The 26,446-nt window shown below is 47.5% G+C and overlaps 3 protein-coding genes and 1 pseudogene across 6 annotated transcripts in view; 3 read left to right on the top strand and 1 right to left on the bottom strand.

Annotated features, from left to right (window-relative positions):
* TESK2 (testis associated actin remodelling kinase 2) overlaps nucleotides 1-14,815 on the top strand; it is a 139,896-nt gene extending 125,081 nt beyond the window's left edge. For both annotated transcript variants that reach the window (XM_036255287.1, XM_036255288.1), the window contains 7 exons: nucleotides 2,981-3,127; nucleotides 11,028-11,110; nucleotides 11,337-11,421; nucleotides 11,667-11,750; nucleotides 11,970-12,056; nucleotides 12,768-12,885; nucleotides 13,152-14,815. In XM_036255287.1, coding sequence (XP_036111180.1) covers nucleotides 2,981-3,127; nucleotides 11,028-11,110; nucleotides 11,337-11,421; nucleotides 11,667-11,750; nucleotides 11,970-12,056; nucleotides 12,768-12,885; nucleotides 13,152-13,873 — 1,326 coding nt within the window. In that variant the 3' untranslated portion in view covers nucleotides 13,874-14,815. The remainder of the gene's footprint in view (nucleotides 1-2,980; nucleotides 3,128-11,027; nucleotides 11,111-11,336; nucleotides 11,422-11,666; nucleotides 11,751-11,969; nucleotides 12,057-12,767; nucleotides 12,886-13,151) is intronic.
* On the top strand, nucleotides 1,502-26,446 carry MUTYH (mutY DNA glycosylase). Of its 3 annotated transcripts, XM_036255285.1 has the most exons (18): nucleotides 1,502-1,512; nucleotides 9,579-9,582; nucleotides 20,357-20,518; nucleotides 21,521-21,641; nucleotides 22,415-22,596; nucleotides 22,683-22,722; nucleotides 22,844-22,917; nucleotides 23,056-23,097; nucleotides 23,181-23,252; nucleotides 23,331-23,444; nucleotides 23,525-23,622; nucleotides 23,705-23,849; nucleotides 23,928-23,991; nucleotides 24,173-24,364; nucleotides 24,468-24,604; nucleotides 24,688-24,840; nucleotides 25,033-25,074; nucleotides 26,251-26,446. In XM_036255285.1, exons 3-18 carry the CDS (start codon nucleotides 20,513-20,515, stop codon nucleotides 26,380-26,382), a joined length of 1,614 nt encoding a protein of 537 aa, XP_036111178.1. In that variant the 5' UTR covers nucleotides 1,502-1,512; nucleotides 9,579-9,582; nucleotides 20,357-20,512; the 3' UTR covers nucleotides 26,383-26,446. The 3 variants fall into 3 exon arrangements, with proteins under 3 accessions (XP_036111178.1, XP_036111177.1, XP_036111179.1); XM_036255284.1 differs by lacking the exons at nucleotides 1,502-1,512; nucleotides 9,579-9,582; nucleotides 20,357-20,518 and adding an exon at nucleotides 18,269-18,420; XM_036255286.1 differs by lacking the exons at nucleotides 1,502-1,512; nucleotides 9,579-9,582; nucleotides 20,357-20,518; nucleotides 21,521-21,641 and adding an exon at nucleotides 22,085-22,101.
* Nucleotides 8,678-8,793, top strand: LOC118627433 (annotated as a pseudogene).
* On the bottom strand, nucleotides 14,727-18,330 carry TOE1 (target of EGR1, exonuclease). Its single transcript, XM_036255289.1, has 8 exons — nucleotides 18,103-18,330; nucleotides 17,246-17,388; nucleotides 17,118-17,158; nucleotides 16,869-16,965; nucleotides 16,595-16,753; nucleotides 16,068-16,327; nucleotides 15,732-15,891; nucleotides 14,727-15,650 (listed from the first exon to the last, which is right to left on the bottom strand). Exons 1-8 carry the CDS (start codon nucleotides 18,152-18,154, stop codon nucleotides 15,030-15,032), a joined length of 1,533 nt encoding a protein of 510 aa, XP_036111182.1. The 5' UTR covers nucleotides 18,155-18,330; the 3' UTR covers nucleotides 14,727-15,029.

The following is a 26,446-nucleotide window of genomic DNA, read 5'->3' on the forward strand; positions in this document are numbered from 1 at the left end:
TTAAGCAAGTTTCTTTTTTTGTTTTGTTTTGTTAATCTTCACCCAAAGATATTTTTCCAATTGATTTTCAGAGAGAGGGGAAAGAGAGAAACATTGATGGGAAAGAGACACATCGATTGGCTGCCTCACACTTGCGCCTCAAATGGGGCCGAGGATCGAACTTGCAGGAATCTAACCTGCAACCCTTCTGTGCACAGGTGGTGCTCTAACCACTGAGTAATACTGGCCAGGGCCTTGAGAAAGTTTCTTAACCTATAAGTGCCTTTTGTAAAAGGAGGATAATAGCACACTTTACCTCATAGGGTTATGTGCAGGTTAAATGAGATAATTTTAAATTCTTAGAATAGTGGCACAAAGTAAGCACTATATAAATAAATATTAGCTGCTGTTATTATCATCTGTATATAAATATACTTATTTGCTCTTTAAAAAATGAAAAGCAAAGCAGCCCTTCATGGGTATGTAGGAATGATGAATAGCCAAATTTCTTTTAAGAGTACATCTTATGTAGTTTCTTCATAACTTTATCTCCTACTCACTCTTCAATTCACTTTGGTCTTTTTTTTTTTATCCTCACCCAAGGACATTTTTTCCAATAGACCGGGAGGGAGAGAGGGAGGAAGAGAGAGAGAGAGAGAGAGAGAGAAAGATCGATGTTGAGAGAGACACATCGACTGGTTGCCACCCACACAGTCCCAACCAGGACCAGGGACAGACTGCAACCGAGGTACGTGCCTTTAGCAGGAACCGAACCTGGACTCTCTGGTCCGTGGGCCGACGCTCTAACCGCTGAGCAAAACCAGCCAGGGCTCACTTCGGTCTTACTCTGGTTTTAACCACTTTAGTGCAAGTGTTCTGGCTATGGTTGCCAGTGACTTCCTAGTTACAAATTCGGTGGACATTTTTAATGCTCATCTTACTTGATCTATAGTATTTGATACTTTTGGTATTTCCTTCTTTGGAATATTCTCTTTGACTTCTGTGATGACATTCTTGCTTGGTTCTTCTTTTCCTGCCTGCCCCTTTAAATGTTAACCTCTGTTAACATTTTAACCCCTGGGCAATTTCATACATTCCTTGGCCTCAGTGACTACTTTAGCTCAGTGTTATTGCCTCATAAATGTTAGTCTCTAGTCCAGACTTTGTTCCTGAACTTTAAACAACTCTTTATAGGACATCTCAACCTTGGTTGTCCCACAAGCCTTTAAACTCAGTATGTCCTAGCTGAACTATTTTTTTTTTTTTCATTTATCTTGAGATTGAGTGGAAGGGAGAGAGGGAGGAAGAGAGAGAAACATCGATGTGAGATAGACACATCAAGTGGTCGCCACCCACATGACCCCAACTGGGGCCAGGGACAAACTGCAACCGAGGTATGTGCCCTTAGCGGTAACCAAACCCAGGACTCTCCGATCCGTGGGCTGATGCTCTAACCACTGAGCAAAACTGGCCAGGGCAAGAACTCCTATCTTTTAACATTGCTTCTTATTCTGAAAACCTGCTTCTCTCCCTGTATTCTGGATATTTAATAATGACATCCAGAGACCAGTAGCTTGGGATCAATTTATAGCTTTTCATTGCCCTCATCCCCCATATCCAGGCAGGCATCAAGTTTAAAAAAATACTTGTGCCCTGGCCGGTTTGGCTCAGTGGTTGGAGCATCAGTCTGCAGACCAGAGAGTCCTGGGTTCGGTTCCTGCAAGAGGTATGCACCAAAAAAAATAAAAATAAATAAAAATAAATGTTTGTATTGATTTTTTTAGAGAGAGAGGAAAGGAGAGGGAGAAACATTGATGTGAACAGGAGCCATCAATCAGCAGCTGCCTCCTGCACGCCCCCTACCAGTGATCAAACCTGCAAGTCCGGCATGTGTACTGACTGGGAATCGGATCAGTAACCTTTCGGTGCATGGGAGGACACTCAACCAACTGAGCCACACTGGCCAGGGCTCTAAGTACATCTTGAATTTTGCTCTGTTCCATTGCCTCCATAATTGCCTTAACTCAAACACCCTTCTTTCACCAGGATTATTGCAATAATATTCTATTTCCCTTCTCCATATTCTCCACTCTGATCCATCTATCATACCATTGCTAAAATAACCTTTTCTTTAAAAAGCAAATATGAAATGTTACTCTTCTGCTTAAAAAGCTTTTCTTTTGTTCCCTATAGACAAGGTAAAGCCTATGTATCTTAGCAAAGCATATCAACCTCCTCTGCCTCTCCTGGCCATATTGAGTACATTAGTTTTCTGTATGCACCATGCACTTAACCTATATCTTTGCATATGCTACTCCCTCTGTGTGGACTTCTTTTCTGCTCCTCCATGTTATTCTTTTGACTTCCTATTTCCTTTGTGACATTTCCTCTGACATGTTCAGATTGAGTTAGTAACTTTATTCTCTACACTGCATAGTGCTGTGGTACATGGACAAAGCTATATTTTAGCACTTACCAAATGATATTATTTTCCCATATCCCTTAATAGATTGTGACCTCCTTAAAGGAAGATATCTTTGTATGTAGCACCTACTGTAGTGTCCAGATGCAGAATAAGCGCTCAGTCACTTAAACGACAACAACAAACAAAACATACAGTCTCTGTCTTCTAAGTGTTTACTTTCTTTTTTTTTTTTAACTTTTTTTTTTATCCTAACCCGAGGACATTTTTTGATATTTTGTTCAGATAGAATGGGGGGGAGAGAGAGAGAGAGAGAGAGAGAGAGAGAAACACTGACATGAAAGGGACACATCGAGTGGTTGCCACCCACACGACCCAACCAGGGCGGGGGACAAATTGCACCTGAGGTATGTTCCCTGTTCCTTTAGCAGGAACCAAACCCGGGTCTCTCCAGACTGTAGGCCGATGCTCCAACCGCTGAGCCAAACCGGCCAGGGCTAAGTGTTTACTTTCTAATGGTTTAACCACGAGCCTAATATTTCTGACAAATGCTAGCTGGGTTTTCCTTCTGTTTTGCAGTATATCAACTCTGGAAACCTGGAACAGTTGCTAGACAGTAACCTGCATTTGCCCTGGACTGTGAGGGTGAAACTGGCCTATGATATAGCAGTGGGCCTCAGCTACCTTCACTTCAAAGGCATTTTCCATCGGGACCTCACATCTAAGGTACGAAAGCTTTTCTTATACCACTCTTGGAGACACTGTCCTTCCTCCATTACCAAGAAAGCTGTGTTAAGAAACCAGTCATTAATGATGGAGCTCTCTTACAGATTTAACATTGAATCACAGAGGATACAGCTTAACCCTTTGTATAGCTAGTCCTTAGAAAATCCATCTCGGCTTACAGCAGGTACCTTTCAGTGTTGAGCCAGGCAACACATATATCTTGAAAACCATCACACTTTATGCAGGAGCAGATGGCATAAGGAGGGTTAAGAGGTTCTTGCCCAATAGGATGATGGCAGTCAAGACAATGTGGGAGCCTGTGTCTTACTGTTCTCTCTCATGGCCTCCAGGAAGTAGCTCTTAACTGAGAGGAGGAGTTGAGAGATTTTTAGTCACTTGAGTTCAGGTTTTGAGAGCCATAATGTAATGACCCATTTTTCTATCTGTGTGATTGAGTTTCTGCCATTCTGCCAGTTCTTCTTTTGTGTCAGCTGGTCTCTGTAGTATTCTCTTGCTGTCCAAGTTGCTGTGTGACCAGGTTAGAAAACAGTTGCTTTTAGAGGAAGTTGGCCATGCTACAGGAAGGCACCTCAGGGCCAAGTGGCCCAGGATACCACTGGGACAAGGCTTATATAAACAATACTGTCTGATCATTGGTGTGGGGTATATAAGTCATCTAAAATGACTTCTGTCCAAGAGCCGATTTAATGTCATCTAGGGAGGGTTTTTTCCCCCACCCAGCCACGGACAGAAGAAGTTGCATACATGCCACTAGCCATGCAGATCATGCAGGCCCAGCCAGGCTTTTTGAGATGCAACAGAGCCTGTAGTTGAATATGACTGAAGTTTGTCATGATGAATATTTTCCACAAAACTTATCACAGAGGATGACTAAACCCCTAGAGCACAACTGCATGTAACAAGCATATAGGTAGCTTCAGATGAATGTTCAAGTTCTTAGCTGTGGTATTAAAAATTCTTCTTCTCAGGTGTGGCATACAATATTTGGAAGGAAAAACAAAGAATTGGTCAAGAAGACATGAGTTGGCCCTGGCTGGCATGGCTCAGTGGTTAGAGCATTGGCCCATGCACCAAAAGTCTTGGGTTTGATTCCTAGTCAAGGGTGTGTACCTGGGTTGCAGGTTCAATCCCTGGCCTGGTCAGGGCACATGTGGGAGGCAACCAATCAGTGAGTCTCTCTCACATCAATATTTCTCTCTGCCCCCCCTTACTCCCCTCCCTTCCACTCTCTCTAAAAATCAATGGAAAAATATTCTCCGGTGAGGATTAAAAAATAATAATAATAACTGCAAACTGGAGACAGGCTAGGAAGTGCATTTTAGGTAATCTCAGGTTGAAGAAAACCAGGGGAATTTTACAAGCCAGATCATCCAGTAGGAGAGACTCTGTGTTCATTGCCCTTTCATTATCTCTTTTTTATTTATTTTTTATTGATTTTAGAGATAGAGAAATGTCCATTTGTTATTCCACTTATTTATGCATTCACTGGTTGCTTGCTGCATGTGCCCTGACCGGAGTTTGGGCCTGCAACCTTGATGTATCTGGACTGGACAACACTCTAACCAACTGAGCTACCCGGCCAGGGCTTCATCTCTGACCTTTTGTCTGACTGTTTCAGCCTCTTTGTAACTGTGTTGCTGGGATTAGGAAGAAGGTTGTATGTCCACACCTAGGCCAGAGCAGCCCCACCCAGAAGACCTCTATTGTGGTGACAGTGACCATAATAATGAGAAGCCTCAATGGAGAAATAAGGCTAAAGGGATAGAGTAGGGCTTTGAGGTTTCCAGATTATCTCCTCATTGCCAACCTTGGGTGTGAGTTTGATTTCCTTAAGTACAATAGAAGGTTAACTTCATATTATTTGTTTTATTGTGTTGTGTCTCACACCTAGCATAGACCCTGTCAGAGTAGGGACTTCCTGGCCCCTTTTCAGAAAATGCTCTTGATAGTACAGAGGCCAAAACATCTGTTCCAGAGTTAACATTGAGTCCCAGACCCAGTTTTTTTGTTTGTTTGTTTTTGTTTTTTTAATTGAGGGAGAGAGAGAGGAGATTGATTTATTGTTCCACTAATTTATACATCCATTGGTTGTTTCTTGTATGTGTCCTGACTGGAGATCAAACCCACAACCTTGGTGTATCTGGACAATACTCTAACCAACTGAGTTACCTGGCCAGGGCCTCCCAGACCCAGTTTTGTCACATCCCTCCGAATGACTTCAATACTCTATGGGGCCTTGGAGTTCCCAGTCTGTAAAATAGATTCTATCCTTGACCTCACAGGAATCATCAGTCTGGACTATTCAGACCAGAGCTCATAGGAGGGATTTAAAGTAGTATTGAGAACATGTTCCAGGTGGATAAACCAGGACAGAGAAGCAGGTGCCTTTTTTTCCAAATGATCTTGAACCTGTAGTAGAGGCAAAGAAGATCCCTAGTTCCCTATCAGAGTGCCTCCTGAAAGTAACATTGCCTTTGCAGGATTCACACGTCAGTGGTAACTGCAGTACTGTTTTTAACAGTGGAAAGTCTGTCAGAGATAGCTGATAAGTCTAATTTTGTAATTCTTCAGAACCTCCCAGTGGACTGAGCTTTATATTTTGTAGTCTGTCTGGGGCCATGTTCAAGTTGAGTGAGAAATGCAATCATTACACTAGATGCCCTTGGATTAACCCACATTGGAGGTAGCATCCCAAACGAAGGGGTCTTATTGTATTGCCTACACAAAACAGTGCTGCCATCTCTGTGGGCCCCAGTACTGCTGCTATCTTAAAAATGCATTGTTTCTGCAATGGCCTTGCTGTCTCCGTGGAAAGCTTTTCAGCCTGTTCCTCTGGAGAGTCCAAAATCATCAGGTAGAACCTTTTAGAATCAGGAGACCTGGGTTTTTACAAATTACTTATAGTTGAAAGCTTCACTTTTCTCATCTTAAATGTAAAAATTTCAGATATGCCCACCTGAAAGTATTGTTTTAAAGAAGCATTGGGATTGTGTTTGTGAAAAATGTTTTATAATTTCTAGGGTACCACACAGACAGAAGTAGGCAATCTTTCCCTTAGCCAAAGGGCTAGGAAATATTTTCTAGACCTCTTTCCTCTTAAGATAGCCTTGCTTTCCTAAAGTTTATAGTTTGTAGTTTACAGTCAACCAAATAATGTGTCTCTCTCTCATCAATGTTTCTCTCTCTCTCTCTTCTCTACCTTCCTCCCTTCCACTCTATCTAAAATCAATGGAAAAATATCCTCAGGTGAGGATTAACCAAAAAAAAAAAGTATACATTTCAGTGGTTTTTAGTTTATTCAGTCATTACCACTATCTAATTCCAGAACTTGTCATTACTCCTAAAAGAAAACCCTTTATCCTATTCCCTTCTCCCCTCAGCCCTTGGCAACCACTAGTCTATTTTTAGTTTCTATGGATTTACTTATTCTGGACATTTCATATGAGGGGAATCATACAATATGTTATTACTGGCTTTTATTATTTTATTTTTTAAATATGTTTTTATTTATTTTTTTAGAGAGATAGAAACGTTGATGTGAGAGAGACACATCAATTAACTGCCTCCTAGACACCCCCCCACCAGGGATGGAGCCCGCAACCCAGGCATGTGCCCTGACCAGAAATTGAACTGGGACCTCTCCGTCTATGGGATGACACTCAGTCCACTGAGCTACACCAGCTGGGCTATTGCTGGCTTTTATTTTTTTTTTTATTTTTTTTTTTTATCCTCACCTGAGGACATTTTTGCATTTATTCAGATAGAGAGGGAGGGAGAAAGAGGAAGAGAGAGAGAGAAACATCGATGTGAGAGACACATCGAGTGGCTGCCACCCACACGACCCCAACCAGGGCCGGGGACAAACTGCAACCGAGGTACATGCCCTTAGCGGGAACCGAACCCGGGACTCTCCGGTCCGCGGGCCAACGCTCTAACCGCTGAGCCAAACCGGCCAGGGCTATTGCTGGCTTTTAAATAGGGAAGTAACACAGTTAGATTTGCATTAGATATGAAGATCGTGCTGGCAGGAATGAGGAAGATAGATTATGGAGATCAAGACTGGACCAAGCCACAGAGACCAGTTAGAAGAGTATTGCAATATTCAGGGGAGGAATGAAGAAGACCTGAACTGGGGCAATAGTAGTAAGGATGAAAAGGGAGGGACTGATTTGAAAAACATTTAGAAGCAAAAATTAGTTGGAGTGAAAGTAAAAATCTAGGATAAATCCTAGGGTTCTAGCTTAGCAAACTGGATGGAAAATGGTGGTACCAGCTGACATAAAAAATATAGCTCGATTTTTAGTTCTTGGGAGAAAATGTTGAATTTAGGTTTGCATGTATGGAGTTCAATATGAGTAACCCAGGAGATGGCCAGAAATAGATGGCCTGTCTAAATCTACAGTTTGAGGATCAAGGTCAGGGCTGAGGATATACATTTTGGAGTCATCAGCACAAAAGTGGTAATTAGAAAAGAAATGTGGACTAGCCTCCACAAAAGAGCACAAGAGCTGTAGGCCTAAGATAGAACCCTGAGAGCATCATCCTCATGTGATGAAGAGCCTGCAATGGAGTCTGCAGAGTAGCCAAAGATAGAGAAGGAAATCCAGAATTGTAGTTGTCATAGAAACCAGGAGAGCCCTGGTCATTTTGGCTCAGTTGGCAGAGTGTCATCCTGTGCACTGAAAGGTCACTGGTTCAATTCCTGTTCAGGGCACATGCCCAGATTGTGGGCTTGACCCAGTCAAGGTGCATGCAGGAGGCAACCAATTGATGTTCTCTTTCACATCAATGTTTCTCTCTCTCTCTCCCTCTCTCCCTAAAATCAATAAAACCATATTTGAAAAAAAGAAGCCAGCCCAGCTGGTGTGGCTCAGTTGGTTAAGCATTGTCCCATGTACCAAAAGCTCGCTGGTTTGATTCTGGGTCAGGACACACACTCAGGTTTTGGACTCTACCCCCAGTAGTGGGTGTGCAGGAGGCAGCTGATCGATGTTTCTCTCTCATCAATGTTTCTTTTTTTCTTTTTTTTTAAATCTCACCGGAGGATATTTTTTCCCCATTTATTTTCAGATAGAGTGGGAGAGGGATAGATAGCCTCTAATAGCTAATCTGTTAGCTCCAGGACCCCAACTGATTATTCTCTGCATTCCTCGTACTAATACAATTCCTGAATGATACCTAAAAACACTGACAGAGGTAATCAGCAATGTTAACAGCAGAAAGATCAAGTATGTAAGCGCTATTTCTGTCTATTAAACTTAATGCCATGAAATTTACTGGGATCCACCATGATAATAATACTTCCAGCAGAAGCCAGTGAAGAATGAATGGGAGCCCAACCGGGTGTGGCTCAGTGGTTGAGTATTGACCAATGAATGCACCCAGAGGTCGCCAGTTCGATTCCAGGTCAGGGCATATGTCTAGATTGTGGGATCGATCCGCAGTGAGGGGTATGCAGGAGGCGGCCAATCGATGTTCTTTCTCATTGATGTCTCTATTTCTCTCCATTTCCCTTCCTCTCTCTCTAAAATCAATGAAAAAAAAAAAAAAGAATGAATGGGAGATTCATTGGGTGTTCATGCTCTTGTGTGAGATGTGCCTCCCACAAACCTTGTTAAGACTTTAGCACATTACCTGTCGTGAATTTAGAAGGAAAAAGAAAAGGATGAATGGGAGATAAAGAAGTAAAAACAGCAGGTGTTGCCAAATAAACCTCTCTAGCCTGGACCCTGTGAAGGGCAGTCTCAGGAGTTTGTTGGAAAAACCAACAGGGACTAATTCTGGTCTTGGTTTCTCATTTTCCTTATTACCTCAGATTCAGACTCCTAAAGTTGGACTCTTTTGGTTTTCAGTATCCCATCTTTGTCTTCGGTTCTAATGCCTTGTTATTGGCTATAGAGAAGCTTTAAGAGGGACTCTGGTTACACTGCAGATTGGAGGCAGATGCCACCTTGCCCCATGTTATAAGGCTCTGATCACCCCTGCTTTAGCCATTTGTCAGCTACTCGGAGAAGACGGTAAAGTCACTCATTCCTGAATGGGTGCAGTGAATGAACAGGTCTCCATGTATGTGAAGATGGAGCAGAAACTGAACAGCTTTACAAGGGAGTGCACTGTGGCCATACTCTGTTCCTCACTTGCTGCTTCCAAGCTGAATTTAACAAGGTTGTTTCTGAGGGCTATAAAGTAAATAGTAAATAGGACTTTAGACAGGAGCCCGAGTTGTTAGTGAAACAGGAGGAGGAGGGGAGAAAAATAGGTGACAGACCTGAGCTGCCACTGATTCATAGGCCAGTTCCCTAAGACTGGGCTTTGGCCATCTATTAGTCAAGCTGGCTTAGGGCCCCAAAGACATTCAAAGTCAAGGAAGGAGCTGGGGATGCTGAGCCAGCAGGACTGATGGGAGGACTAACACCAGTACAGGCACAAGGATGGTCATGCTTAAAAGCCAGAGACGATGCATGTCTACCTGGGATCCAGTGTAGGAGAGGATGTGATGAAATCACAAGCTTATTTTAGTTAGGGAAAAAGAGAATAGTGTGATTGCATCCAGGCCAGAGTAAGGGACTGATTTGTACCTGATGTGGAGTAAGCAGGAGGTGACTTGGCAGTGCCTTGGCAACTGGATGCCAAGGCTGGTGAGGAGGAGGGAGGCTGGTTTGGGTCAGATAGGGCCTTGCTGGCCCCAGAAATGTCCCTGTGAGCCAAGAATCCCTACTCTCTGCTGCCTCAAGTGGGGTAGAGCAAGGTACCTCCTGAGCCAGAGTGGTGTGGCTATTTTGAATGCAGCTATTTTGGGAGAGTTCATTGCTGTTTTGTATTTATTTACAAGCTGTTTGGGTTCATCCTTTCTCTGGAGACAGTAGCATTTGAGCATGACCTGAGCCTCTCTTATGAGTTGAGTACTGTGAAGAACCAAAACTTGTTTCTGAGGAGCTGATAGCCTGCTAGACTGTAAGAGGAAGTGGCATAGAGGAGGAGTTAAAGGACTTGAGATGAGAGAGAAATAAAGGTGAGAGCTGGAGAGGACAGGGCTGGAAAGGTAGCTTGCCTTAAAACCCATAAAATTTTCTGAGGTGCAAAGGAGAATTGGGAGAGCATTCCAAATGGGAGGGAACAGTATAAGCAAAGGCAAAGGCTTGAAGGGCCTGGTAAGCTTCACGAGGACGTCTGTGACAGGTTTGGATGGAGACGTGTGCATAGGGCACCAGGGGCAGAGGGGTAGGGAGTTGGCCAGTTTGGTTAGAGCCAGATCATAGACTTTTTAAAAAATGTTTTTATTGATTTTTTGGAGAGAGAGGATTGGAGAGAGAGATAGAAACATTGACCAGCTGCCTCATGTGCCCTGACCAGGAATCGCACCCAGACCTCTCAGTCCATGGGACGATGCTCAGTCTACTGAGCCGTACCAGCTGAGCAGATCATAGACTTTGTGATTCTCTGGGCAGCGAAAGTTAGCATAGACTTGGCTACTTGTTCTGTGCTTACATTTCTTGCCAAGGTCAGGCCTGACCTTTGGTCTCTACATTTTGAGGAAAAGAAGGAGGAGGCCAGGGGCCTGATAGTCTGTCTTCCTCCACTAGATTGTTAGCTCCAAGAAGACAAGGGTTTCTGTTCATTGCGGTATCTCTGCACTTAGAACCATGCCCAGCACATAGAAAGCAAAGATAAATATTTGTGTTTAGAACATGATATAAAACCTAGGGCAGCCACCCAAGATCCAGGCCTAACTCATCACGTGGCTGTCAGAGCCCCCAAGTCCAACCACTGGGATCAGCCTGAGTATGGCTTCAAGGAGCAAGGTGACAGGAAGGGATGGTAAATTTATGGCTGCCTTGTGCCCACTTCTGAGCTGCACTATCTTCTTTGGGAACCATAGAACTGCCTGATAAAGAGGGATGAAAATGGTTACTCTGCAGTGGTAGCTGACTTTGGCCTGGCTGAGAAGATCCCTGATGTCAGGTGGGTAGCCCTAATGGGTGCTGGGGTTACAGATGGGACAAAGGCAAAAGGAAAACTCCAGCTTCCTCCCCAGAGGCCAGGACTTGGTCACAGCTCAACCTCATCTCCCTAAATTTGGTCAGTCCTAGTCTGTGCCCATCCTTGAGGGATAAGAATTACCAATATTAAGATGTCTCATTGTACCAGCCAGTGGTAAGTTCATTTTCCATATAACCTCCCCTCACAGCATGGGGAGTGAGAAGTTGGCTGTGGTTGGCTCACCCTTCTGGATGGCACCTGAAGTTCTCCGAGATGAGCCCTATAATGAGAAGGTGAGACTGGGGACCCCAAGGTTCAGTTCTCCTTAGAATCCTCTCTTAGCAGTGTCCTGGATCACCCTTTATGTTCAGGGTGAGGATCTACAACCAAGAGCGGGGCTGGTACCTGGCAGCTACCCAGTGAATGAATTGAATGAAATATGGGCAGTAGGGCCCAGGTCTGGGCGGGTGGACATGAGGGGCAGAAACCTCAACTTTCCCTCCCCTGAGAGGGAAACTGAGGTCTTACTACCTACCAGGCGGACGTGTTCTCTTATGGTATCATCCTCTGTGAGATCATCGCCCGCATCCAGGCTGATCCAGACTATCTTCCCCGCACAGAGGTGAGCTTCAGGCATGGGGATCAGTGAACTGGGGTGGGGCCGCTTTTAAGGCTGTGGAACTGTCTTGTTCTTGGAGTAGAGTTGCTGGAACTTAGTCTTTGTGGCTACTTCTCAGGGGACATTCCCAGCCTCTCCTTCTGAGCAGGCCAGGATGGATGGAGGGATTAATGACCTGTCTATCCATGTTCCCTGTTCCCTCCCCACTATATCCATTCACAGAACTTCGGGCTGGATTATGACGCTTTCCAGCACATGGTGGGAGACTGTCCCCCAGCCTTTTTGCAGCTTACCTTCAACTGCTGTAATGTGAGTGTCTCCCCTCGCCCCCAGCTTTGGTCAGGGGGAGCTGGATTCACCTGGTTAGAACTGCAGGGAGAGGCTGATAATCACCCTCACAAGGGGCCTCATTTTCACTGATGAATTACAGTGCCCATGTCCCCTCCTCTGGGGCCTGCCAGACTCTTAAGAGCCCTGGACCAAGGAAAGAAAAATTGCTTTGTAATATCTGATCTTCAGCCGGCAGGGTAGACCCACTACCCCTTGCTTTGGATGCTGGTGGAGCTCTGGTCAAGTTTTAGTTAGAGTGGGTGTGGATCCAGCTGGTCCTAAGGTTGATGGGAAAGACTCTTTTTAGCTTTCATTTTATGCAGCTCTGGGACTGGACCTACCTGTTATGACCAAGTAGTAGCTGGGCTATGTCTAGGTAGCTTTGAGAAACACATTAGCAGCAGCACTCAAGAAAGAATAGAACAAACCAATGTGAACATGCTCTTTTGGTGGGTTCTGTGCCAAACAAGGAGATAAGACACAAAAAGGGTGCTGAGATAGGGGAGGGTATTAGACAATAGCATCTTCGCTGACCTTAGCTCTGGGAATCATCCTCATGGTCTGCAGCCTTCAGAAAAGGTCTCTTAGCTGCACATCTAAGTCTTAAAAGATACTAGAAACAGACTAAAATGCTATCCTTGGGGTGGAAGGTAGGCGGGCAGGGCTAATGGCTGCTGTGGATGACTACAGATGGACCCCAAACTGCGCCCATCCTTTGTGGAGATTGGGAAGAGCCTAGAGGAAATTCTGAGCCGCCTACAGGAGGAAGAGCTGGAGAGGGACAGGAAGCTGCAGCCCACAGCGAAGGGTAAGAGATTAGGGTTGTGGGGTTTCCCCCTCTAGGGCTGTGATTGCAGGATCCAAAAGAAAGGTGGAGGGGCAGGGGGACAATGGAAAAAGTACTGATCTCCAAGAGTTGTGACTTGGTATATCACCTCCCTTCAAGTCTGTTTTCTCACTGGTGAAATGGGGACAACAGTACCTACTTTGTTTTCCCAAATAAAAATACTTTGTGTAGTGCTTCTATTTGTTATGACTAGTAAAGTAACCCTGACTTGATGTACTCTTTTTCAGGACTCCTGGAGAAAGGACCTAGGGTGAAGCGACTGAGCTCACTAGATGAGAAGATACCTCCCAAATCCCCACGCCCAAGACGTACTATCTGGCTGTCTCGAAGCCAGTCAGACATCTTCTCCCGTAAACCCCCACGTACAGTGAATGTCTTGGACCCCTACTACCAGCCACGAGGTGGTGCTGCCAGCACCCCCAAAATCAACCCTTTCAGTGCTCGCCAGGACCTCAAGGGTGGCAAGATCAAGTTCTTTGATCTGCCCAGCAAGTCTGTTATCTCCCTGGTATTTGACCTGGATGCACCAGGGCCTGGAACTTTGCCTGTGGCTGATTGGCAGGAACCCCTGGCTCCACCTGCTCGGCGGTGGCGTTCCTTGCCTGGTTCACCAGAATTCTTGCATCAAGAGGTCTGTCCATTTGTAGGCCGAGAAGAATCACTGTCTGACGGGCCCCCACCACGTCTCAGTAGTCACAAGTACAAAGTAAGAGAGATCCCACCATTCCGAGCATCTGCCTTACCAGCTGCTCCAGCCCATGAAGCCATGGACTGCTCCAGTTCCCAGGAAGAAAATGGTTTTGGGCCCAGGCCTCAGGAGATCAGTCCACGCCTTGCAGGTGCCTCTGAGGAGATGGAGGTGGAAGAAGAAAGGCCAAGAGTTTTGGCTCCAGTCCCCTTCTCTGTCTTAGGCATAGGCCTGAAAACCCAGGGAGAGCAGGATGGGTGAAAGGGGTTAATCCCTACTTTACCTTGGGGATGGACCTTCAGCTGAAGCCACAGGGCCCCCTTGGTGCACAGCCTTGACTCTTCCCTAGGGCCCACAGACAGGCTAGGCCAAGCCAGGCTCAACTTTGGGATTCCCAATGTCCCATAGCTGTGAGAAGGGAGACAGCAATGAGAAGCCTTCCTCGTTAGGGCCAACAGCTCATACCAAGCGTCTGAAATCCTGCAAGGAGCTCTGGCTCCCACCAGCCCCCACCCCCACCCCACCCCCACTTCTGCAGACAGGATCAGAGGACTTCTAGTTCTAGTTTGAGCTGGCAGGCAGTTATTACCCCAGGTCTGTCTCTCACCCTTTCCTGGGGCATATAAGCTACTGGATGGAACCTGGAGCTGACCAGGCCATAAAGAGCATGACTATTTCTCAGACCTGAAGACTGGGGTGCTTCTTGCCAGTTTGTCTAAGACACTTGAATAATTGCTATTTGCACTTACTGCACAGTCAGACCACGTCACTACATTTCTATGCAAGGGGAGGGCAAGGCAGCGTGGTGGTCATGGCTCTTAGCTAACCTATTCAAAGATCTTTTCCAGTTGATTAACCTATTTTCATATTTATGAAGGAGTCTTAATGTTCTGCCCTATAAAGCTTTCAACCTTGTGGTTGGGAGTGGGGCTGGTTTTGTAGGCCCTAGGGCCTGCTCTATGTATTTGTCAACGTGTGATACACCCAATTGGTTAAACGGTTTATACATGGACTGATTTTTCTTCCGTTCCTGCTATGGCTGGAGCTATGGGAACAGTCTATCTTTATAGAACCGCTATAAGAAATAACCAAAGATGAAGCTGGTCAAACATTTTATTTTCATAACTTGTTTCTGCTGATTTTTTTGGTAAAACTTTCCCAAGACATTCTCAGATTTAAAAATAAAGTTGGTTATTACAGGTGCTGATCAGCCTTCTTACTTGTACTTACTTGTTCTTCGGCCTCTGGGGTAAAGAAAGTCCAGGAGCAATGCAGCAGTATCTCTATCGGGAACCTCCCCATCCCAACTCTGTAGTAGTTTAGAGTAGGACATTCACAGGCTAGAGGGACCCAGACCCTTTTGTTCCACCCTCAGCTTCTCTTCTTGGGTTCTGGGTGCTAGGTGAAACAAGTTAGGTCAGCTGCTGCCCCAAGCCAGCTTCATCTTCTGGTTGTGGGCTTTGGAGGAACGGGAGAACTGGCTCTTGACCACCGTGAGGGGTACAGCTTTGCCACTCAGGTATACCTTGTTGTGGCATTCAGGTAGCCAGGGTTCAGAGCTACAGGGCTGGGGTCCTTGGCTCACTCCCATATAGGCCATTATGTAACCTGTCATAAAGGCATCAAAACCAGCCCGATGCAATCCATCTGCAGGCACTGGGTTAGTACTGGCTTGACTCCCTGGTGCTTCTAAGGAAGCTGTGTCAGCTGTTTCAGGCTTTATTGCTTTAAGTCCCATCTCCAAGTCATTTTTGTGACCCTGCTCAGAGCCAGGCTGGTTGCTAGTCTCATCCTCAGCCACCTCCTGCTCAATTTCCTCAGCCTTGAGGCTATCCCCACAGACCTGCTTAGTGGGAGGACCATCCTCAGCTTCCCCAGAGGTCTGTTTCCCAGGCTGGGCCAACAAAGCCCTCCGTCGTTTTTCCTTACGTCGTCGCCTTCGCCGCTTGTCCTTCATTGCAGCTTCATCAGTGTCAATGATAAGGTCAATATCATGGGATTGAGGACACTGTGATCCCAGGGGGCACCAGCCATAGGCCTAGAGGTAGGAAAGAGGCTTAAAGAAGAGTTCCAGGTATCAGAACCTCCCCTCCCCCAGGAAATAGGTGGGTACTCTCACCGAGAAGTTATCACAGACGCTGGTGGAATGAGGACGGTGGGTTGCAGGGGGCATACAGCAGCGGTAGTCTACGTGGGCTCTCATGCTAGAGGGATAGTTGCAGAACTCCAAGATAAGGTGTGGGCTTCCAGCTGCCCGCTGCTTGCCGTTTTCCCGCTCACTGTAAAATCATAAGAGGGTATTGGTCCACTAGCATATAAACTCCACTCCACTGTTTTGTTCACTGCTGAGTCCTCATCACCTAAAACAGTGCCTGGCACATGGCAGGCACTCAGTATCTTAAATGAACGAAATAGTCATGTTTATACCACCCCTTTCCTTCAACCAGTCCCTCACCATTTCCGGAAGGCATATTCTAGGTAGGAGGCCACAAAGCGGGCATGAAACTCAGCAGCATATTTGGTGTCATAAATGCCAGCTGGGAACATTTCACATAGGTCAGCAGTGAAGGTTCCCAAGTTCTCAGGCAGGTGTGCATAGAAATTCTGGTACAGAAACACCAAGTCTATGAGACCATTGTGCAGTATCAGGGGCCGGCGGGCCCGGATTAGCTCCAAGAAGAGTGTTCTCACCGACTGGCTCTGGCTCTCATCACCCTGGGTGGAAAGAAAGGAGTCATCAGGATGGACAGAGTCCCCTAGGGAGCCTCTTTTATATTATATTTATCCCAAGCTCCCCAACCTGGAAAACTCTCCCTCCCTGCCTAACCCAATGCTATTCACCCATGTATTACTCTTGTTTCCTCAGCCCTGTCACTAGTGATTCCCCATTCTCCCTGAGAAGCAGATCCTCCCCTCACATCCAGCCTAGGGTAGGAAGAAAATAAAGTCAAAGAAGGGGCAGTCTCAAGGCTGGAGGCCTACCTTGTCGTTGCCTTTATGGTATGGGATACCCTGGGCATACTGTCTGTTGAAGTTGAAGCCATGCTGTACCAGGAACTGCACAGACTTTGGTTCTATGACATACTCTTCCATGCAGAGCAGGGTCAGATTGAACACCTGGGTCAGGTATAAGTGTTCACCCTGGGAGAGAAAGAGGGTCTGCTTCATCAAAACCTCACACATGATATTTCCCAGATTTCAACACTCCTCCTCCCCCTAGCCAGGAACCTGGAAAGGGGGTGAAATCAGCCCATACCTTGTCTGGCTGCTGCTTGAAGCAGGCAAGGCCCAGGGAGAGGATAGAACGGGTCCTGGCAGCATGACACACGGCCTTATAACGTTCCTCGATGCACCTTGGGGTTGGGTTTGGGGGTGGCTGTGGCTGGGAGTTAGCCTCATAAAGGACCCAAACCACCCAAGACTGTGATCTCCACTCCAGTGTTAAGGTCTGCCCCCACTTCCCCCAGCCAAAGCCAGAACTAAAGAGATCATGGCTTATACTCACTGGTTCAGCAAACTCTTTCTATCCCCAAGCCCACTCAGTTCCTATGGGTGGGTAAAGGGAGAGATGAGTTAGGTCCCCAACACCAGCCTTTTCACAACCACCTGCCCTCCCGGTTTCCCAACCCTCACCGTGTCCACAGCCACAAAGTTAGCTGTCTTTATGGCCAGCAGAAGGGATGGCCACATCTCCTTAAAGTTGTCACTTTGCACATCCACCACTGGAACCTGGACTACCAGCTCCTCCACAGGTTTTGTGCTTTTGCTGACACCACCTGGGAGTGAGGAGGATGGGGGGAGAGAGATCAAGCTAGGCCGTGGCTTGGGGGCGTTTTCCGTTATGGCAAGAAATATCAAGCATTGTATCGGCATGCTCTACACACAGGTCTTGGAGTAAACGGTGCCCTAAATTTGGGAGAGAATTCTGGGTCTTCCAGTTGCTATGTGAGACCTTGGGAAAATCACTTCTCCCTCGGCATCAGTATCTGTATAAGAGGAAGTTTGAACCAGGTGATCTGTGAGGTTCCTTTTTCCCATGTCCTGCAGGAACTATTTGTTACGGCTGAAGAAGTTCAGCTCTAATATCCTATCCGGCTCCATACTATTATTCTCATGGTTCCCTAGCAGCCACAAGTGCCAGTAGCCTGTATGCCCCAGAGCATAGCGATGCCCCAGAGATAAATAACGCCCCGCACCTAGGCTCCCAATACGCCCAACTTCCTTTGGACCACAACTCCCAACCGGTCCCACATAACAGAGCAATGAGTTTCAGACTACATGTCCCGACATGCCCCCAACTATCCTAACACTCCAGGTTTTAGCAGCCCGAGCCGTGGTGCACACTGGGACGTGTAGTCTCCACATAGCTGGTTCAGAAGGAAGAAGCTAGTCCCCTGAAACTTGAGATCGGTTTCTAGAACTGTGAGCCTGAGGCCTTCCGGTCCACTGGGACGCACGGCTTTTAAGGCGGTCCCTGAAAAACCACTCACCGTCAGAGATCGCTGGAGCTGAGGCTGCGCCATCGTCACTGTCGGCTGCCATGACACCGAGCGTCCCTCGCCTGAACAGACTGTTGGTATGGGGGACTTCCGCTTTGTCTCCTGGCGCGACTTCTGCGTTCGCGGGTTGGGGCAGGCCCTCGCCTCCGGAAGTCGCTGAAGGGTCGGAGTTCCGTTCAGACCTCCCGGGCCTGGAGCGGAGGAGTGGGTTCCGAGCGTTCTGGGAGCCTATTGGCTATCGCGGTGCAGCTCGCCGCCCGATTGGCCGGAGCCACGCCCCCTGAAGCGGGACGGCGGACAGCGTGGGAGGTAATTCTTTGTGTACCGCGGGGTGGGAACGTGGGCTTGAGCTTTATGCTGTCTTCAGGGACCCTGCTCCGGGGTAGGGGTGGGTGTCCCTAGAGGAGGTGGCGCTGCCGGAGCTAAGCTTAAAGCAACCGTAGGAGTTAGGCAAAGACGGGAATGTGGGGGAAAGATGTATGTTCTGGGAAAGGTCAAGTTCCCTGGGAGGATGGAGCTCACCGCGTTCCACGAGACTGCAGAGGGGTTAGAGAGACCTACAGCAGGGAAGCTTTTAATATAAAACAGGCAGGTGGTAATAAGGACTTGAATTAAGGCTCCACCAGTAGGGACGATGAGAAAGAGACATATTGTAAGCAACTTGTTGGTACAGGTGATCAAGAGGGTGATTGGACATGACTCCTGCTACGGTAAGGGAGGTGTCCCTACCAGAGAGACCAGCCCTTTCCCAAGACCTCCAGTTTCCATCCTTTCCACCTACCAAGGACTCTCCCCTTTCTCCTTGGTTAGTCATTGTTTCTAATTCATTTTCAACCTTACTCTCTCCCTTTTCATCATTATTCAGAATTGTTTGGATTTCTCCTATTCAAAAAAAAAGGAAAACTCTCATCCCATTAAGTGTTTACTGTGTACTATTTACCTGGCACTGTGCTCAGCTCAGGGGTTACAACAGTAAACAAGAGACCCAATACTTGCTTTCATGGAGCTTTACAGTAAAGTTGGGGAAGGTACACTGATCAGAGAATCACAAATAAATGTGAAATTGCAATTGGTGTAAGAGCAACAATGGAGAAGTATACAAGAGACTAAGACTGGGTGGGGGTGGACCTGATTTGAACATTTAAGTCAAGACCTGAAGAATGAGTAGATGTTAGGTAAAGCATAGGAGAAAAGCTGCCAAGCAGAGGAAATTGATTGGGTGGGGCCTCAAGGTGTACAGACACCTGGTGGATTGAAGCATCTATTTCAGGCGCACATGGCTGGAGCATAATGATCTAGGGGATGAGGCAGATGGGGCCTTGGAGCCTATAAGTCTTATGTTAAGAGGATTGGCTTCTAAGAACAATGGGTGTGACAGCCAAAGTCCTCCAGTGGCCTATGAGGTACTATGTGATTCTGTGTCCCCCATCTTCTTTAGCTCTCTGACCTTATTTCCTACTCCCCATTCCCTCCTCATTCTGTTTTAACCACACTGGTTTCCTTATTGTTCTACAAACACAGCAGGTACCCTCCTTAGGGCCTTTGCACTAGCTCCTTCTTAGTGTGCCCTTTACACAGATATCCACATGGCTAACTTCTTCAACTGCTTTAAGTCATTGGTCACTTTAATAAGGCCCACCATGGCCATGTTCTTTAAAATTGCAACATTCCACTTCCACCCCATCCCAATTTCTTATTCCTTTCACCTGCTCTACTTTTCTCATTATGCTAGTATTTATCACCTAATATCCCATATACTTTAGTTATGTATATTACTTACTGTCTGCCCCATTAGAATATAAACCCTGGGAGGGCGGGAACCTTTGATGTTTTCTTTTTCTTTTTTTCCTTTTTTTTAATCCTCACCCAAGGACATTCCTCCATTTTTTGTTCAGATAGAGTGGGAGGGAGAGAGAGGAAGAGAGAGAGAGAGAAGCATCGACGTGAAAGGGACACAATGAGTGGCCGCCTCCTGCACGACCCAACCAGGACCGGGGACAGACTGCACCCGAGATATGTACCCTTAACAGGAACCAAACCTGGACCGCAGGCTGACGCTCTAACCGCTGAGCCAAACTGGCCAGGGCTGATGTTTTATTTAATGAAGTATTCTAGTACCTAAACTGCTTGGCACATAGTAGACATTCCATAAATATTTGTTCAGTGAATTAATGGGAAGCTATTGAAGGTTTTAAGTAAGAAAGTGACACGATCGTGTCTTAAAAGATTGCTTTACTCTATTTAGAATGGATTGTAGGATGAATTATGGAAGTAAGTGAGTTTGGTGAAGGAAGTTTGGCTGTGAAGGGAAGAAGAGTGGGTCTTGAGGGGATTGAAGGAGCAGGCCTGAGCTCAGACAATTGAGGAAGAAGGATCATTCTTTCATAGAAGGAGTGGGCAGATGGAGGTACGTTTGTACATTTATTCTTTTTTTTTTTTTTCTCAAGAAGGAAGCAAGTTCTTTCGATGAAATGAGGTGATAAAGTCAAAACTTTGAGGAGAGAGTTTGACCCAGAGGTTCAGCAGGGACTGCAGTAGAGCAGAGTGCAAGAGTGTACATTCTAGAAGCAAACCTTTTGGGTTTGAATGAGCAAGTTGCTTAATCTATAAGCCTCAGTTTCCTCGTAACTAACATGGATGTAATACTAGAACATACCTCATGGAATCATCAGGAGACTGAGCAATCTGGTAAAGCACTTAGGGTCTGGCATATAGTAAGTACTCACTAACTGTTAGCTACGTGTAGGTATTAGAAAAAAGGCAGCTACAAGAACAGTAAGGGAGCAGTGAAGATCAGCCAAATGCACTTTCTTGTTTCTAATGGCCAGCTAGCTATGATTTTCTAGATCAGGAAAAGATTAGGAGTAAAAATAGCTTGTCTCTCCTCCCCACCCCCTGACTTGACATCTGCTCTCTGGCAAATCTTTTCACCTCTCTGATCCTTGGTTTCTTCTATAGAATGAAGGTTTGGACTAGATGACTGTTAAAGACCATTTCATTGTTAATGTGCTATATCTCTAAACAAATAAACTTCCTACCCATCCCCATGCTTCTAGACACATCTCAAGAACCTCTGTTCACACACATAGTCACGATAAGCTTTAGGGATACACAACTGCTTCCACACAGGAGGCTTTGGTCCTTGATCCAGCCCAGCCCTGGCCTCTTATTTTGTGTATGTCTCCAGGACTATCCTAATGCTGGTCCCTCTGAGGCCATTTGGAGAAGCCCAGCCCTATTGGTCAGCCTCAGTAGTCAAGAGCAAGCTCATGAGGATCTGGAGGATTCTTGAGAAAAGCTAGACATGCTATATGAATGGTATAGGGAGGGAGGTGGCTCCACTCCCTCTAGGGCCCCAATATTCAGCCTAATTTTGACTGACTACTTTGGCTGGGTCTTTGTATTCTAGGCCATCATGAAGAAGCTACGAGCAGCTGTGGGAAGTCGTCGCAGGAAGCAGGCATCCAGCCAGGAGAGAAGGGAGAAACATGGCCTTAGCAACAGCCAGACCAAGCCTTTTCTCCCTGATGGTGAGGAGCTTGGACCTGGTAAAAAAACTCAGAGGCTGGTTTTATTGGCTATGAAAGGGGACAGATTTAGGCTAGGAAGGGAGCATGGTATATATAAAGGCATTAAGGGACTAATTAAGGATCTAATTCTGACTTTACAGTATGACTGGGATAATTACTCTTAGTGGCTGCTTTCTTACCAGTGACATGGAGCTATAGTCTGTGCGTTTTCTTCCTCGTGTGGCTTTCACGGGATCAAAAGAGGTTATCAGGCCCTGGCTGGTTTGGCTCAGTGGTTAGAGCATCGGCCCCGGACCAGAGGGTCCCGCTAAGGGCACGTATCTCGGTTGCAGTTTGTCCCTGGCCCCGGTTGGGGTCGTGTGGGTGGCAACCACTCAATGTGTCTCTCTCACATCGATGTTTCTCTCTCTCTCTTTCCCCCTCCCGCTCTATCTGAAGATAAATGCAAAAATGTTCTCAGGTGAGGATTTAAAAAAAAAAAGAGGTTTTCAGCCTGAAAATATTTTGTAAATGGGAAAGCTCTGTGCAGATATATGTTATACTTGATTGAAACTGTTGGATTTTTATTATGACCCAGAGACAAATGAACCAGCAGTACCACTCTGGGAAAATTAAAGCTAGAAACTTGGCTAAGGCTACACACAGCTAGAGAATTCTGGTCTGACTCCAGGTCCAAGGCTTAAGCAAGGGGTTGGGGATGCGGGAAGCCCTAAGTGGAAGCAGACTGCAACCAGGCTGCAGTGTCCCAGGTCCCTGGTGCACACCCTATGCAGGGACAACTCTGGAGTTTCCTGAGGCCTCAGCAGGCCTGACCAGGCAGCAGGAGGAGGTGGTATTGCAGGCCTCTGTCTCCCCGTACCATCTATTCAGAGATACAGCTGAGGTCACAGTGTTCCGGGAGAGCCTGCTGAGCTGGTACGACAGAGAGAAGAGGGACCTACCCTGGAGAAGGCGGGTAGGCTGGCGAGGGACAGGGACAGGGGTGGGAGGCTAGCGCCAGCACCCTCCACACTAACTCCTCATCTGGTATTGCATTGGCAGGCAGAGGGTGAGGTGGACCTGGACAGGCGGGCATATGCTGGTGAGTACATCTCCTGAGAGCAGAGCTGCTTTGCCTGTACGCCTTCAGGTCTGGGGCTGGGGACCAGGGGCTAGGAGCAGGGCAGGTCAGCTGTACCCTCATGCCAACCCCTCTCCCCCAGTGTGGGTCTCAGAGGTCATGCTGCAGCAGACCCAGGTTGCCACGGTGATCGACTATTATACCAGATGGATGCAGGTGACTTCAGGGGAGGAAGGGGAGGGTCATGGGCTAGACCCCAGCTGAGCGCCTGTGTTTTGGGGTGGGGGTAAAGAAGGCTTCTTCTACTTCCCTTACCCTTGACCTCATCTAATTTTGCCTACCTTCGGGCTGTAGAAGTGGCCAACACTGCAGGATCTGGCCAGTGCTTCCCTGGAGGTGAGACCCACCCTAGGGGAGGGGGAAATGGGGACAACAGAGGGCTGTCTGCTGATTTCTCTGACCTCTGACCTCACCCACAGGAAGTGAACCAGCTCTGGGCTGGCCTGGGGTACTACTCTCGAGGCCGGCGGCTGCAGGAGGGAGCTCGGAAGGTAAAGGGGTGTTAGGGAGGGTGGGATCCGCAGGGCCTCAGGTGTCTCCTAACTTCGAACCTTTCCCACTCCATTCAGGTAGTGGAGGAGCTAGGGGGCCATGTGCCAGGTACCGCAGAGACCTTGCAGCGGCTCCTACCTGGCGTGGGGCGGTACACAGCTGGAGCCATTGCTTCCATTGCCTTTGGCCAGGTGAGCCCGTAGCCCACCCCCATTTTGTTCATGCCCACTTTGTCCCAGACCAGGCTGACTCATGGACTCCTCTGTATCAGGTGACCGGTGTGGTGGATGGGAATGTAATACGGGTGCTGTGCCGTGTCCGAGGCATTGGTGCTGATCCCAGCAGCACCCTTGTCTCCCAGCAGCTCTGGTAGGATATGGGGGTAATGCGGGATATTGGGAAGTGTGCCTCCAAAGGGTCTTTGGCTCACAGAAATGTTCCCTTCTGATAGGAGCCTAGCCCAGCAGCTGGTAGACCCAGCCCGGCCAGGAGACTTTAACCAAGCAGCCATGGAGCTGGGGGCCACAGTGTGTACCCCGCAGCACCCGCTCTGCAGCCAATGCCCCGTGCAGAGCCTGTGCCGGGCACGCCAGAGGGTGAGCCATCTGTGGAAGGGGCATTTGGGTCCTAGGGAGTGACCCCTGCCCCATGACATCCTTCCCTCTGTCTCTCAGGTAGAGTGGGAGCAGCTTGTAGCCTCACAGAGCCTACCAGGCAGTCCTGACGTGGAGGAGTGTGGTGAGTTCCCGTCCTAGCCCCAGCCCTTCCCTGTACTGTCAAGGAGCTGCCTGTGGAAGCCTCATTCCAGTTCATCCTACAACCTGAGTAAGATTCTGCAGAGCTGGGCCAAGGCCTGCTGTCTGGGCTTGGCACCTAAGCCCACCTGGCCTGAGTGGGGCTTGGGGACCTCTGTTCCCAGCTCTCAACACTGGACAGTGCCGGCTGTGTGCACCTCCTACACAGCCCTGGGACCAGACTCTGGGAGTGGCCAACTTTCCCAGAAAGGCCAGCCGTAGGCCCCCCAGGGAGGAGTGCTCTGCCACCTGTGTTCTGGAGCAGCCCAAGGCCCTTGGGGGTGCCCGAATTCTGCTGGTGCAGAGGCCCAAGTCAGGTACCTGGATCCTGGGAGTGGAGGGCAGTAGCATGAGCGATAGGAGAGAAATGGAGGAGTCAACAGATAAGGCTTAACTCACACCTACTGACCTCTGTCTCAGGTCTGCTGGCAGGACTGTGGGAGTTCCCGTCTGTGACTGTGGATCCCTCAGGGGAGCACCAGCGCAAGGCCCTGCTACAGGAACTGCAGAATTGGGCTGGGCCCCTCCCAGCCACCCGCCTGCAGCACTTTGGGCAGGTGAATGAGCAGTGAGGGGCCAGGAATGATGGCTTTTTCAGCCACATCCACAAGCCTGTTTCAGCCCCTTGGTCCTTCCCTAGGTGGTCCACACCTTCTCTCACATCAAGCTGACCTATCAAGTATATGGTCTAGCCCTGGAAGGGCAGGTCCCTGTGACAGTCACACCACCTGGCGCTCGTTGGCTGACCCGGGAAGAGTTTCACACTGCAGCTGTCTCCACCGCCATGAAAAAGGCACTATCTTTGTTGTCTTTTTTGTGTTTCTACGTGTTCTGCGTGAACCTATTACTATGTATATAGAAAAAAACAGCAAAAGGCACATATTAAACAGAAGTGCTAGGGCATGAAGTTGAGGACAGAACACAGGGTTCTGGCTTTTTGGGAGAAGATGCCAGCCCTTCACTCTCCCCCTCTCTTCTTGGCTAGGTGTTCCGTGTGTATGAGGGCCAACAGCCGGGGACCTACAAGGTGAGTCCTTGGCCCTCACCCAGCCATCCCTCTCCCTAGGCCTGAATCCACAGGTTTTCAGTGAGTTATGTGACACATTGGTTAAGTAACACTTGGGTGAACATTGTCTGCTCCAAGTTTCCCTAAGGGGAGAGGAATAGTCTTTTGTTTTTAATATGTTTTTATTGATTTTTTTTTAGAGAGAGAAAGAAACATCGATGTGAGAGGCTGCCTCCTGCACGTACTCCACTTGGGATCGAGCCTGCAGCCCAGGCACATGCCCTGACCTGGAATTGAACCAGGACCTCTCAGTCCATGGGATGATGCTCAATCCACTGAGCCACACTTGCCTGGCAGGAATAGTTCTTTTTTTTTGTTAATCCTCACCCGAGGGTATTTTTCCATTGATTTCTAGAGAGAGGGAGGGAGGGAGGGAGGGGGAAAAAGGGAAACACTGATGTGAGAGACACAATGATTGGTTGCCTTCCAAATGCAACTTGACAGAGGCTGGTGATCGAACCTGCAACCCAGGTATGTGTCCTTGACTGGGAATTGAACCTGCGACCCATTGGTGTGCAGGCCAATGCTCTGTATACTGAGCACACTGGCCAGGGCAGACCTCAGACCTTATGCTCTGGGGTCCAGGTGGAGAAGGGACAAGAGCAAATAATGGAGACAGGAGTGTCAGGTGTGTGAAATGTTTGTACTAGGTTTTATGAGATATGAGGTGGAGAGTTCTTAGTTCTGTCTGGGAGGAAAGGATCAAGGAAAGGCTGCTTGAAAAAAGTGTCTGGTGATCTGGGTCCTAGAAATGAATAATTTTCTCCAGGATTGGGAAGGGAATCAGCAATAAGGATGTTCCTCCAGGCTCAAGAGTAGTATAAGTAATGGTGGGCACAATGCAGTCTGTACTGTGTGAGGAACTCTGACACAGTGTTGGTTTAGCTGGAGGTAGCAGAGCCGTGAACACCAGGCCACTGAAGCATTCTAGGTGGAGAGAGGAGTCAGATTTATATTTGAGAAAGATTACCTTGGACTGCCTTTTAGAGAGTTGATGGAAGAGATAGATCCTGGAGATAGGTTGGAAGCTTTACTACATTCAGGCTAGAGTCTGAGCTAGATCAGTGGAGGAGGGGTAGAGGTGAAAGGAGAATATTCTTTGCTGCTCCCTTAGTGCCTTCTTTGGCTTCTGAACAGAGTCACAAAAGATCCCAGGTGTCTACTCCATCCAGCAGGAAAAAGCCCAGCCCAGGCCAGCAAGTCCTGGATAGTTTCTTTCGACCCCACTCCCCCACTGATGTATCTAAACTCAACAGTGTGGCCCAGTGACACCTCTGGAAGCTCCCTCCTCTTGAGAATCCTGTTGTTCAATAAAGTGCTTATTTTTATAGTT

Source organism: Molossus molossus, unplaced genomic scaffold, assembly GCF_014108415.1.
Source record: "Molossus molossus isolate mMolMol1 unplaced genomic scaffold, mMolMol1.p scaffold_m16_p_12, whole genome shotgun sequence".
In the NCBI taxonomy this organism is placed as follows: Eukaryota; Metazoa; Chordata; class Mammalia; order Chiroptera; family Molossidae; genus Molossus; species Molossus molossus.